At 41.7% G+C, this 13,466-nt stretch overlaps 1 protein-coding gene across 3 annotated transcripts; it reads left to right on the forward strand.

The window, feature by feature from the left end:
- The first annotated feature begins 3,683 nt into the window (after window positions 1–3,683).
- TMEM100 (transmembrane protein 100) lies at window positions 3,684–9,343 on the forward strand. 3 transcript variants are annotated; one of them, XM_082603411.1, is made up of 3 exons: window positions 3,684–3,745; window positions 6,468–6,610; window positions 8,107–9,343. In XM_082603411.1, exon 3 carries the CDS (start codon window positions 8,171–8,173, stop codon window positions 8,573–8,575), a length of 405 nt encoding a protein of 134 aa, XP_082459537.1. In that variant the 5' UTR covers window positions 3,684–3,745; window positions 6,468–6,610; window positions 8,107–8,170; the 3' UTR covers window positions 8,576–9,343. The 3 variants fall into 3 exon arrangements, with proteins under 3 accessions (XP_082459537.1, XP_082459538.1, XP_082459536.1); XM_082603412.1 differs by lacking the exon at window positions 3,684–3,745 and adding an exon at window positions 4,049–4,119; XM_082603410.1 differs by lacking the exon at window positions 3,684–3,745 and having other exon boundaries at window positions 6,366–6,610.
- The last annotated feature ends 4,123 nt before the right edge of the window (window positions 9,344–13,466 follow it).

The following is a 13,466-nucleotide window of genomic DNA, read 5'->3' on the forward strand; positions in this document are numbered from 1 at the left end:
TATGTATCTGCAATTTTGTGTGTTTGCATGAAATGAAGTGAATTATAAATCCAATCGTAATTTTAGTGGAAAATTCATCTGTGAGACTGTGACAGCATTATTTGGCAACTAAGACAATGCTTCACAAATTAGTAGTCAGGCAGTAATGCCACTTTCTCTAGCATTTGCCTCTGTGTTGGAGAAATGGATAGCTATGCTAACCACACTAAGTGTATACCCTCCGCACCGTGCCCTCTATTTCTGCTGACAGTATCACCAAGCTATTAATTACTTAGGCTTAAAAACCTTACAAACCCCTCTCCCTTGGTAATTTTACCCTGAGAAATCCATTGCCAACTTTTACCAATTCTGCCCATTGTAGTGACTCCCCACCTGTATGCATTTTCCATTATCAGGCCCCCAGCACTCTCATGTGGACAGTCACAAAGTTTCTCTAATTTGCACACTTTCTGGCTTCCCCATTTTGACTCCCCAACCCCAGCCCCCCGCCCCCAACACTTTAATGCATCCCAACACTTTAATGCCAGGCTACTACTGACAAAGCAAAGAGCCGACCATGCCATCCTATTCAAAACCCACATTGCTCTCAAAATAAAGTCCAGACTCAACCCTGAGGCAATGATCTCACCAGCAACAATTTCCAGTCTTATTCGGACTGCTCCCTGTCTGCCCCATGCTCTCTCAAATTCAGCCACATAGGCTACTCAAAGCTCTCTGCAGATTTGCACTTTTCTGAGCTACGTTTATATATAGGCTGTTCTTTCCAACTAGAATCATCTTCTCTCCTTCCCTACTTACACTGTCAAGTACCAGTCCACCATGAAGCTTTCCCTCCCACCTGGACCAGACTGGTTTCATCTTCCAGGGGTCTCCCATAGCAGTTTGGTATTCCCTCTAGCAGAAAGATTACCTGTGGCTTTCCTGTCCTAGACTGTAAGCTCCCTGAGAGCAGAAATCATGCTTTACTTACTGGTTTCAATATGCTCAACTAGAACATTCAACAAGTTCTTGGCACCCAAAACGTGTGTAGTAAGTATCAGTGCATCCCAGGCAAGTTAAGGACTTAAGGCTGCTGAGTTTTAGTTTCCTCACTAGTAAGATAAAAATACAAAGACCTGAGACAGGGTCTGTATATCAGTGGTGCATATTAGATGATTGATAAGCCTTATTGTGTTCTCTCCTCTTCAACCTGGATGTATCACGTAGATCGACTCAGAAGGAAGCAGCCTGGAGTTAGACCTGGGGGTAGTGGCACCCTCGACACCCCCATTTCTTTCTCTAAAACCTGGAGATAACAAAATCTACTTGTGACCATAAACTCAACATTCCTCTTACTTAAGTGCAGAGCTTAAAATCTATGGTTTCAACTGAATGTTTCATCATGTGGAGGAGGGCCAGACTGGTGAGCCCATCCCATGCCAGTCATTTCAAGACCAGAGCTACACAACTGGGATATGACGAATCAGGTCAGAAGGTATGTTCTGCTCTATGAATATGGAACAAGAGAAGCTAACTGACCCTTACAGAACATTGTAGATTATTAACTTTTAGAAAATTTTACTTGTTACAGGATGGTTTCAAATCCCCAGGACAAGACTGCTGTTGAAACCTAGAAATGTTGTGTTGATTTGGTGTGGATTGGGGTCACATGATGTTTGTGCACACCATTTTATGGACAAGTGACATTTGTCACCAGAGGCTAGGGGGAGACCGCTTCTGTAAAAAGGCATGGAAGGGCCCCATATTATCAGGGATGAAGAGGAGGGGCAAAGCGGGGAGGGTACTGTTGTCCCTCCCTTTCCTTCTCTGGAAAAGGCAAAAATGGTGGGCTGTACAAGCCCCTGAATACATGATCCATAGCCCAGTAGGGGAAGCTGACCCAAGTGCTGTGCACTTGTCTTGGGAAAGTGTCAGTCCAATTTGCTATAACTCTTTACCTCTGAGCTTCCTCATCTTAGGCCCCCCAAAAAATAATGTACACAAATATAAAGGATTGTGCCAGATGCATGGGGATGTTATCATAGCTGTTTTAGTATATACTCAGATTTTGAAACAAGAAAATCAGCCTCTTCTCATCTGAGGCCAGAATGACAATTTGTTCTTGGTGAAGTGAAAGATAGTTGATTCATCCTTCCCTAAGGTCCCACCATGTTATTTGATTTCAGCAATTCTGTTTTTTTTATGTTTATGCAATCTTTCATAGTGACTCAGAACAAAATGGGTAAGAGAATGGTGACCAGAGTGTACATCTAAAAGATGTGTTTTCCTTTCTATATCTGTGTGGATTTTATGAGTTTGGGGTACCTTAAAATTGACCAGCAAATAGTAAAATATATATTTATATCTGAGGCATACCCATTATTCCACTTGTTACTATCAGATCTCCTTATTTGATGTCCTAGACCTCAAAGAGAAGTGCTTTGGGGCAGGGGTAGGAGTAGAAATAATATGACCTGTTATCCAAAATGAAAACACAAGCACAGATCACTTTCCAAAATGTCCATGATTTCAGAGCTTAAATGCAGACACACCCTTAAAAGAAGCATTGGAAAGAAGAAAAATTGGCCAGCTTCCCAAATCTCACTGAATCCAATTGGACTGGGCGATGACGGAGATCAAAGGCATGTGGCGACTGGACAGAGAACTGGGAGGAACTGGCATCTTCAGGCCTGCTGAAAATTAGCCAAATCAACCACACCAAGCAAAAGCAAACTGAAAGTAAATATGGGAGAGTAATTGAATGCACATGGGGGTGCTCTTCACACAATGAAAAGTTTGTGTGTTCCCAAAGGAGAAATTTTCAGGTCTTCAACAATATCGACCCATGGCAGGAACAAAATAGTGCCCTTTCTAATTGAGAAAATGAACCCTTTTGGCTTCTACTGAAGGGAAACAGGCAAAATCTCCTCTTGGTCGTGGTACTCACGGTTTTCCTTGTCCTCCTCCACTTCTATATCTCCCTTCCCTCAATAACTTTGTTTCTGGCTTGTTTCTAAGTAAAATGAGATTTTTTTTTAATTTGGGGGAATTTTCTCCAGAACAGCAAGTGTTCCTAATTCTGCTTTTTATGATGCCTTTGGTGGAAGTTTAGCTCAGTTGCTCAGAGATGCGATTTTCCTGGGTACCACCATTTCCAGGGTGCCTTGCCCCCTCTGATGAACAGCACTGATAAGACCTCTCCTCTGGCTTTAGGGAGAGGGTCCACACAAGGAACCAAATGCCATTTCGCCATCAATAGATCTCTTCTTCCTTTACTCCTCTTATTACTTGCTTGTTATGGTGAAAAAAATTAATTTGCTTTTTCACTCCCCACTGCACATACTTTCCCAACCCCACACCCTCCTAGAAGTATAGAACAAGGATTACAAATTCTTTTCTGCAGGTTCACAGTTTTACAGAGAGATAGTATCAGAATGGGGGCTTTGGATAGGGAAAACCTTGAAAATGGAAGCCCGAATGAGGATACAAAGAAAGAAAAACAAAGGAGGACACTCTTTCTAAACTTGGGTCCCTTTAAAAAAAAATACATGGATTCCATTTTCATAGAGGGAAATATGGAAGAAAATACAACAGCACTTAAGGAATTTCCTCTCATCAATTTTCCTCTGGTCCCTTAATTGTGTTTAAGCCTTGGTGAGTACTTTGTTTACAGTCCCTAGCGTAGTGATTTGCATCACAGTCTCTGGCTAGCTGTTGGCCTGGCCGGGAGCTGGCAGCTGTGTCAGTCCAATTCTGGCTGGGAAAGGTAAGGATCTTTGCCTTGGTTTTTGAAACTGGGAAAGAAATGTGGAATGTCTTTGGAGGGGTGGGGTGGGGTAAGAGGATGTAGATTTAATTCATGAATTAGAAGATTTCTGAAAAGTTCTCCATGCTTAAAGGAATCTCCTGGAGCCTTCTGTTTAAAAAGAACCAGAAAGATTTCCTCTCCCTTCTGAAAGAAGTCTTGCAGAAAGAAGGCTTGCTGCTTTGTGAATGAGATTTTGCATCTGGGGGCAGGTGTCTCTTAAGGCACTCTCAGGAATGTTTAATATCTTATAGGCACAGAGAGGAGGGAGGAAAAATCATTCAAAGACATCAGGCATTGATCACTAGGAATTCTTTGAATTTTAATTTGAAGAGGTAAGAATCATTTAAAACTGCAGGTGTTCTTGGGTATAATGATAGGTATCTATTCTTTAGATATAATTTCTGCTTTATCCCAAAGCTTTCTACTTCTCTGTATTTATCAAAACAAACCATCAGTTGTCTACTAGCAATCTGAAGATGTGCATCTGTGTATCTGGGCAGATGCACATACTCTAAAGAAGAATAAGGGTGAATGTAACATCTGAAGCCTGAAAAGGCTGAGGAAAGCTTGGGTATTAGGAGAAATAATGACAGACCAACCCTGCTCCCAGCGCACAAATGCATTCACTGTCCCTCATTATAAGTTCAGCCAAGAGGTCACCATCCAAAAAAAGTGCCTCTGGCTTCTCTCTGAAAGGAGTTCAAATCATGTACCTTTGACTTTGACAATGGGGGAACATGGTCAACAGGAAAGGGTGATGATATGCAAAGCTTCAGTGGGGTTATTGGATTATGTTGGGGGAGAAAGCAGCCCCTGCTAGAAAGTAAAGAGGAATTGCCCCCGAAGGCCACAGTTCACAGTGGGAAGAATGCTGCTCTCACAAGGAGCTTCTCACAAACCTCCAATTATGTGGCCCGTGGCTCCCAATATCCCTGTCCTCCCAGGGCATTGCTGGCAAGTGCTGAAATGCCATAGTTCTAAGTAGCCCTTCTCAAACACCAAGTGACAGCACTCCTCCTGGAGGATGAATGTGTCCCTTTATATCCCACATTTTTAAAGTCTGAGGATAGTCGTGGCCGAGGCCCTCCAGGTACTCATCATCCTCAGCAGGCTGGGCTCCCCCGACTCAGCCAGGCCTCAGGAACTTTTCAACTTTATTTCTTTTTAATGAAGAAGCCCTTTCTCTGATTTCCATTCTAGAAAAAAGGACTTCTGGCCCCTCTCCCTTTATGACAAAATCACCATGGTATGATTTCTAGACAAGGATGGAAAGAGTGGGCTATCGTAGAACAGAGATGAGATGTCTGAGAATGTCCATGCCCTCCACCAGAAGTCAGAGAAATCTAACAACTCAAGAGAAAGAAGGAAAACAAATCTCTTTCAAGATTTAATTTATATTTGTAGTATTAGTTGTATCAATTAAAAAGCTATTATTCAAACTTGTATGGATTAAAAAGAGAGGATGGATAACTTTTAGCTACAGAAGTATCGGGATGAACTTATAATAGTCACCCAGTATTATCTCATTTTTCCCTCCGGAAGACAATCTGGGGTTTTAAAATTTTAAATAGCTTATCTGTAAGAAAGTCTAAAGCTCTAAGTCCGTTTGCAGACAGGGGGTGGGAAATAGACCATTATTGTTTGAGAGCGTGACATGTCAAGCCATATACATTTGAATATTTAAAATACCTTGCTCCTTTAAGTGGGTCGAGGATCTGCAGGTTGACATCAGCCAGGAGCTTGGTACAGACCTATTAAATCAATCTACATTTAACAAGCTCCTTACATAATTTGTGTGCTCCTTAAAGCCTACAGTTCAAACCAAGGGTTTCTCTCTGTGTGAAATTTGTCAGATTACTTAACCTCTCTGAGCCTCATTTATAAACTATCTATAAACTCGTTTGTAAACTAGTGAGAATGTTAATGCATGCGCCTTGCAGTGATGGTAATGCTGATTTCAGCATTGCCGAAGTTACCCACTTCCTAGCACAGGTAGTAATCATGTTTAAATCAAAATGACTGTTTTTCCCCCTTAGTGACAAGCATTTGTATGTCCCACCCTTGTTCCTAAATGAATTAATATCAAATAAGGGAGGGTGGTGGGTGGTGGGTTAAGCTTCAGATGGCCAGCACACATATATGAAGAAAGAATACTTGGGAAACCTGGGAACATAGATTTTTGCTGGCTTAGAGGCTGGATTCAGCTGCTCGATGACTTCACAGCTGTTCCTCCCACCCTAAAAGTGTCTATCCCTTCAGCTCTGTCCCCTTAGCTGGGTCTGCAACGCTGACTCTGGGATTTTCTTGTGAAAATGCCTGCTGGGCGGGAGGAAGATCTGGAGGTTGGCTGGGGAAAAAATGAGTAATGCAAAGCAGTGCACTCAGTAAATGCTGCAAGAGAAATAAAAGTAAAAGCTGCCTCCTGTCTCTAGGGACTCTAGAATGATTCTGACTTATCATGTCACTGAGCAGAGCTGGGGGAAGCCAAAACTCGGAATCTGCTGGCAAGGAAAAGAACGAAGAAAAAAAAAAAATGGTAGGGAGGGGCAATCCGGCGGGGGAGGAAATAAAAAGAGAGAGAGGGAAAGACAAGCGTCATTTAGGAAGAGGTAGGGTAAAAGAAAGAGCTCCAGATTCTAAAACCTGCCATACAGTATTTTATATCTTTTCTTTTCCCCAGAGGAGATCCCCGTCCTGTCACTTTATTTACAGACGTGCTGTTACAGGCTGTCTTCCCAGAGGTCGCAGAAGAAGCTCAGACGCTGCTGTTCCTTCCCTCCCAAGTCCAGTGGTCTCCTTGGTAATGGACTGCTTCTCTCTGAGGTATGGGTCAGTGTAAGTCTTTGGGGGACGGAGCTTCATTTTCAGGTTAGCTGAAGTCTCAGCTTTGGGGTGGAGATTTTTTTTTTCTTTCAGTCAGAATCTCAAATATCCTTTTACTGGCTTAGCCAGTATTTAAGGTATCATTGAACAGCAGTGATTAATTTGGTGATTAAAAATCCCATGCAAATAGGCAGCTCTAACTTTTAGTTCATTGCACAAGGAGTGATATTTTGGACCTCCCAGAGCAAGGAAGAAACTGTGAGGTTTGATTTGGTGTTGAATTAGTTTTCAGTGGGTGCTTAATATGATCAAAGTATTCATCTCACTGAAATCATCTCCAGTATCTTCCTTTAAATGCTTTCAGTAACTATAACTGCTCAACTCTTTAGCTGCTGGATCACTTCTCGATGGTAAAGGAGAATGACTTACCATGTCTGAGCAAGAGAAGAGTGTTCATTGATTTCTCATAGATGGCGTTTCAACCAGAGGCTTTTGATCGAGAGTCTCAGATTTCACCCTGAAATGTTCAGATTCAAAATATTTAGAAAGATACAGCGCAGCGCAGCAAGTTTTTGTACACAACAGCGCGGGGTAAAAATGAACTTGTAAATCTTTATGCTTGTCTAGTATGCTTATTTTTTTTAAACGTGGTACATATAATGTCAAAATTCCTTGTTGAGTTTAGTGGAAAATTTGTGAATTGACAGTTAATTATCGTAATAATTGATCTTCTCTTTAACATAAAAAAAGCACAAAATTTTGTCCAAAAAAATTGTTGAATTATTTTTCTTACTTTTCCCTTTTCAAACGGATCAGAGGATATTGCCGCATTTTAGCTCACATATCCTAGCCTTATTGTCCCTGAATTTTTGCCCAACTGCACCCCCATCATGGACCCAGGATGCATGTTTCGCTGTATTTAATAGTTACAACAATATAGACTTGTTAACTGTCAGTTGATGTAGAAGAACATCATTTGTACGCTGATTGCTGGTCTTGACGTTCCTTTGGTGCACAGCGAATGGGCAATAGTTTGGAAAGAGTGCATGTTATGCCCGGAAACGCCGGCAGAGTCTAGGTTGCTGTGAGCGTGGAAGGGACTGTGCGAAGTGTTGTTTATAACGTGTTCTCCTCTTGAATGAGGCTGTTTTGGGATTAAGATTGAGGCTTCTCTGTGTGTTTAGAGGAAAGAAAAGCAATAGACAAAGCAGAAAAGCTTGTAAAACATTTGCAGACCGCCAGAGTGCATTAAGCACTGTAAAGTGTTTCCTGCTTTTTATATCTTCCCTTTCTTTATGGTTCTCTGCTTTATCTTGCTTTCTTCTCAATGCAAAGAGAATGCAAACAATTAGGAAAACAATATATTAAAGTTGATTTTCACATGAATCCATGCCTCCTAGAAAAGAACACAGTGGTCTTTCCCCCAGCTCTTTACTCCTACTTGTGGGGCTTACTCTGATGCATTTAACTGGTATCTGCTGTCTTCTCCTCCACAGCTTCCACCCTGGTGAGACCGCCCAGGTCTAGTCTGTGAACTCAGCTAGGAGGCATACTGTAAAAATGACCGAAGAGCCCATAAAGGAGATCCTGGGAACCCCGAAGTCTCCCAAGCCAGTGGCAATGCAGAAGAGCTCCAATGGTGAAGTCATGGTCACCATGGTCCCCCTGGTCAATGAGATTCAGCTGACAGCCGCCACGGGGGGCGCTGAGCTCTCCTGTTACCGCTGCATCATCCCCTTCGCCGTGGTGGTCCTCATCGCCGGGATAGCGGTCACTGCCGTGGCTTACAGCTTCAATTCCCATGGCTCCATCATCTCCATCTTAGGTCTGGTCCTTCTGTCATTGGGACTTTTTTTGTTAGCCTCCAGCGCCCTGTGCTGGAAGGTGAGACAGAGGAGCAAGAAAGCCAAGAGGCGGGAGAGTCAGACGGCTCTCGTGGCAAATCAGAGAAGCTTGTTTGCTTAGGACTGAATGAGACCAAACGGGATGTGTGGTCTGAAGGACCTGCTCTCACTCCGTCCGCCAATGCACCCAGGACTGGTGTGGGAGAGGATGGACTTGGCATTGCCGCAGACCAGAGGCATGGGGGTGGCCTGAGGGTGGAGGGTGGAGGATGGATGGGGTTCTCGTCTGTGAGCAATGACTCGTGTCTTCGATGACAAACTTAACTCTGAGGGCTATTTCTAAGACTGAAAAATCAGTTTTTCCTCTACATTAAACATTTTAGGGGTCATGGGAGGTGTGTGGCATTAGACAACATTTGGTTCACCTTGGAAAGTAGGCAAGAGAAGATGAGTTCTGGCACACCAGCAACCTGCCTCCAAAAGAGATAACTTACGCTATTAGGATGTTATATCATAAAAATGTTCTGCTGAGAGTCTAAACGGCCTTGAACTTTGCATACTCCTGTGAAATTCTGTGATCATTTTTTTTTCCAAAAAGTTGATTCTCTAGCATCTGTTTTATTTTTCACTTTCAGTAACTCATCACTGGTGGTACTTTTCTTGAAGAATAAACTAATTTTTTTTTTATGTTTTAACATTGGACAGTTTTTAGATGATCGTAATGCTGTGTCAGAAGTTTAGAAAAAAAGGTAAAATGTGTAGCTACTCGATGACATGCGGGGATAAATTAATATTAAAATAATCCAATATAGCACTTTTGATGATTTTTATATTAAAGTTTAATGTACATTTTATTCAAAATAATAAATACTCATTGCTGCTGAAACTTCTTAAATGGTTATTTCCATTGTAGTTACTGTTACTGCAGTTCCGGATTGCCCATCTTTCCTTTCCTCATTGACAACGACATCTCAATTGTGTTTCTCTCAAATGGACATGTTGCTTCTTCCTAACTTAACTCAAAGATTTTTACTTTTTATCACATCATTTTTTTCACGACCTCTGAAGAATAATATGAATTATGTTTATTCTAAAAGATTTATATGCCATTATAATTAGGAAATCAATGCCCTGGGCCAGGAATTTTATAATGTGTTGTTAAATGTGTGTTACATATTTATCAGATCAGTTGTTAAATATTTGCTTAACATATTTTTGAGCACCAGCTATATACCAGGCATTGTGTAGATTCTCAGGCTGCTTAACTGAGTTAGCAATAATACAACGCAAATAATGTTACTGCTTGAATTCTGTGAATATTGAGCAGCTAGGACTCTACGCCATAACTCTAGCCAGAAATATCCCCGGTTCATGTCGTTTAAACCATATTAAACTAGAGTGGAAAGATAGGCACAAAGCCTTTCCTAAACCTTGGAAAAACAAAGCAAAACAAAACAAGCCTAGCATAGCACTTTCGATGAAAGACGTTCTATCAAGGACTTTAATTAAACGTGGCAGGAGCCCTCTGGCACTGACTGCTCCCTGGTGCTCAGGTGGTTTTGTTAAGGGGAGACACCTCGATGACCTAGTTTCTCCTGGCTTTGAAGTTCAGATGGTGAAAGTCTGGAGTTGTTGAATACAATTATCTTGAACACATGCGGGTGAACACTCCTCTGGACCAAATGCAAGTGTATGGCATTGTGTTTATGACAGCAGGAGGGATACTATGTTTTGACATGCTTTTTTTTTTTTTTTTCTCAAAGATGTCCAAAAGCTCCCCACTGCTTGATGAAGAAATTTCTCAGGTTAGTATTCAAGGTCCTGCTCTGTATGATCCAAACAAATGTATCCAGCTTTCATTCTTACTCCAACCCCAAAACTCATGAGGTAGCCAGACCAGACGATTCCCCATTCCTGGATCAGGCTTCAATTTTCCTGCCTCCATGTATGTTCAAACTTCTGTTTTCCCTCCTGCATAATGCCATCCTTTCCCTCTCCAACTCAGACATATCCAAATCCTGCTTCTAGAGCCCCAGCTTAAGTGCAACCACTTCCCAGAGGTTCCCATTTATCTGAAAGGAATTGCTCCTTCAAGAGGCTCTACCTATTTATTCTCTGATGGCAACTTTCATTTTCTACCACGTGAGTACCATAAATGTTTTATCTTCTTCCAAAACTCCTTAGAAGTGCATAACGTGGCATATATTTTTAAACCCCTAATAAAATGTTCTGCACAGATTAGGTACTCAATAAGTGTTTGCTAAATGAACGAAAGAATAAAAATCAGAAAGTGTTGAGTGTTTGATCCAGAATTAGTTTGTTTTAATCTCGTAAAAGAAAATTCTTTAGTTCTCACCTCTCCCAAAATAGGTCATCCTACTCCACCCTGCCTCTACTGGAAGCACCACGTCCAGGTGAGTATTTACTATCTTTGTATAACATTTCTCTAGCCACGCCTGCCCTTCCAACTGCTTGAAAAGTAAACTTGTGAATTATTTCAGGCCACCAGGGGGCCTCATGCTGCTACCTGAGAGTCCCAAAAGAAACCCCATGGAATGACTGAAGTTGTAAAGACTGAAATAGGATCATACCAGAAATAGAGATATCTCTCCTATATGTGAGGAGTTGGAGAAGATCCTCCAGTGAGGCCACCCCTACCCTCCTCCCTAAGCCACTTTGCAATGGCTAATTCTGGGTTCTTCTAGTAAATACAGGAAGGTCTTGCCCTGTTGAGGAGCCTCCAGTCACATTAAAAAGGTGTACACACCTGCAGAGCTGTAAGGCACAGAGATAGTCCTATGTACTGTGGCTCCCAACTCCCACAAGGAGAATAAACCCAGACTTGAATCATGATATCACAATTATCTCATAACATATGTCTTTAACGGTCAAGGTTTGTCTTTACAAATGGTTTGATGATCTAATGATAAGCAGGTGTTAAATGCATGCATAAGCATGATGCAGGCATGTATGTATTGAAAAGGTAACCTGGTCCTACCCTGGAGTATCAGAAACCAGCTATCACCTGGAAGGATTTTCCCTAAACCTCATACATCCTAGAATGCACAGGAATAACTTTTAACCCCATCCTGGGCAGCAAGTCTCTGCCCAGGTGAGAAACACAGCCATCTAGGGAACTGTGGTCTCCCCACTTCACTATCTTGGTTGATCTAGGAAACCTTGCCTAGAGAAGATGGCAAGGTCAGATGGATCACCGAGGTGGCTGAGGCCAGATAAGCCCAGGAGAGCCAGATCACAAATCCTCAGACCTACCTCTCTCTTCCACCACCACCACTAGACAGACAGACAGACAGAGACAGAGACAGAGATCCTGGTTTGTACCGTGTTATGGTTTTGAACTTGGAAGATCTGGTTATGAATCCCAGCTCTCCTGTTAAACTAGTCAGGTGATCTTGAGAAGTTAAGCCTCATCTTTAAAATAAGCTTAGCTTTAAAGAAGTGATTTAAATGTTGTCATCTATAAAGTACTACACTCTTGCAAAATTGTTATTTTTCTATCTAATGTTGACCTCAGCTTCTTTCTCTACTTATTGTCCCACCATGCCATCAAGCATCACGCAGCCCCCTCTTTTGGTTAAATGGCTTTAATTAGTCACTTGTTTAACCTTGACATTATCCATGAAGTCTCTCTAGACCAAAATAATCTGGGGAAAACACCTGTTCCAAATATGAATAATAACTTACATTTTCTTATTATTGTTATAATTTTTGGTGCTTTCACATACATTGGAGTCATTGTAAAGGTATATTTAATACAGAAATTCAATTATGTGTCTTTAATAAAAAAGAGATCAGGAGAGTGAGAAATCCGCCCCCTACCTCCCCTCCTCCCATCCCCATTCCAGCCAATCTCATCCGAGGCTGCCCCACAGAAAGGAAGACCAGAGCAGGAATCTAAAGAGAAGCAAAAAAAAAATAAATTCCTTGTTCCTGGTTTTTGAGCCTCAAGGGCATCTTATTGATTTAAGGCTTATCTAAGTAATTTTCAAAGGTAATTTGTTTACACTCAATTTTTTACATTACTCTTTGACCCTGTATATGATGGGGCTCAAATGTATCTGATATTACTCAATATTCTCCACCACACATTGAGGCTATAGTGCATGTCCACACTACTCTCAAGCAAACTATAGTTCCGAGAGGGTAAGTGGTTTATCCAATCAAGGTTTCACAGTTGGTGAGGCCTTGAGTAAGACCAATTTGTTGACCAGAGATTATAGTTATTGCAGGTTTATGCTTATCTGTGACAGATATCATTTCCAGAATGATAGGAAAAGGAGACCAAAAAAAGGTGTGCTAATACCTATTTTCAGAAAACTCTTTTTAAAGTATAATATGTATAGAGAAAAATGTATAGCTGAGTGAATTTCACACACACACACACACACACACACACACAAACCTGTGGAACCAGATGAAAAAAACAAATATTGCTGGTCCCTCAGAAGCCCCCCTTGAATCCACTTCCAGTCATTATTTCTCCAGGAGGATATCCTCACTCTAACACATGAGTGGTCTTGCCTGATTTTTAACGTTATATAAATGGAATTGTGGGGTGTGCGCTCTTTGTGCCTGGCTTCTGTGCAATATTATGTTTATGACGTACATCCATATTGTTGCATGCCATTATAAAGTGTTTATTCTCATCTCTGTGTAGAATTCCACTGTATGAATACACCATCATTTATTTATCCTTTTTGCTTTTGATAGGCGTTTGGATAGTTTCTAGTTTCTAACTATTAAAAGTAGTACTTGTGGTAGCCAGGCTCCCAGAGGCCCCCAAAAATGCCTGCCTCCTGATATTCACATACCTCCTACATTGTCTCAGGTTGCTTTGTGTGACCGATGCCAGAAATGATGGTATGTCACATCTTTTGTGTGTGTGTGTGTGCGGTACGCAGGCCTCTCACTGTTGTGGCCTCTCCCATTGCAGAGCACAGGTTCCGGACGCGCAGGCTCAGCGGCCATGGCTCACGGGCCCAGCTGCTTCG

Source organism: Mesoplodon mirus (assembly GCF_964341445.2).
Source record: "Mesoplodon mirus genome assembly, chromosome: 18".
NCBI lineage: Eukaryota > Metazoa > Chordata > Mammalia > Artiodactyla > Ziphiidae > Mesoplodon > Mesoplodon mirus.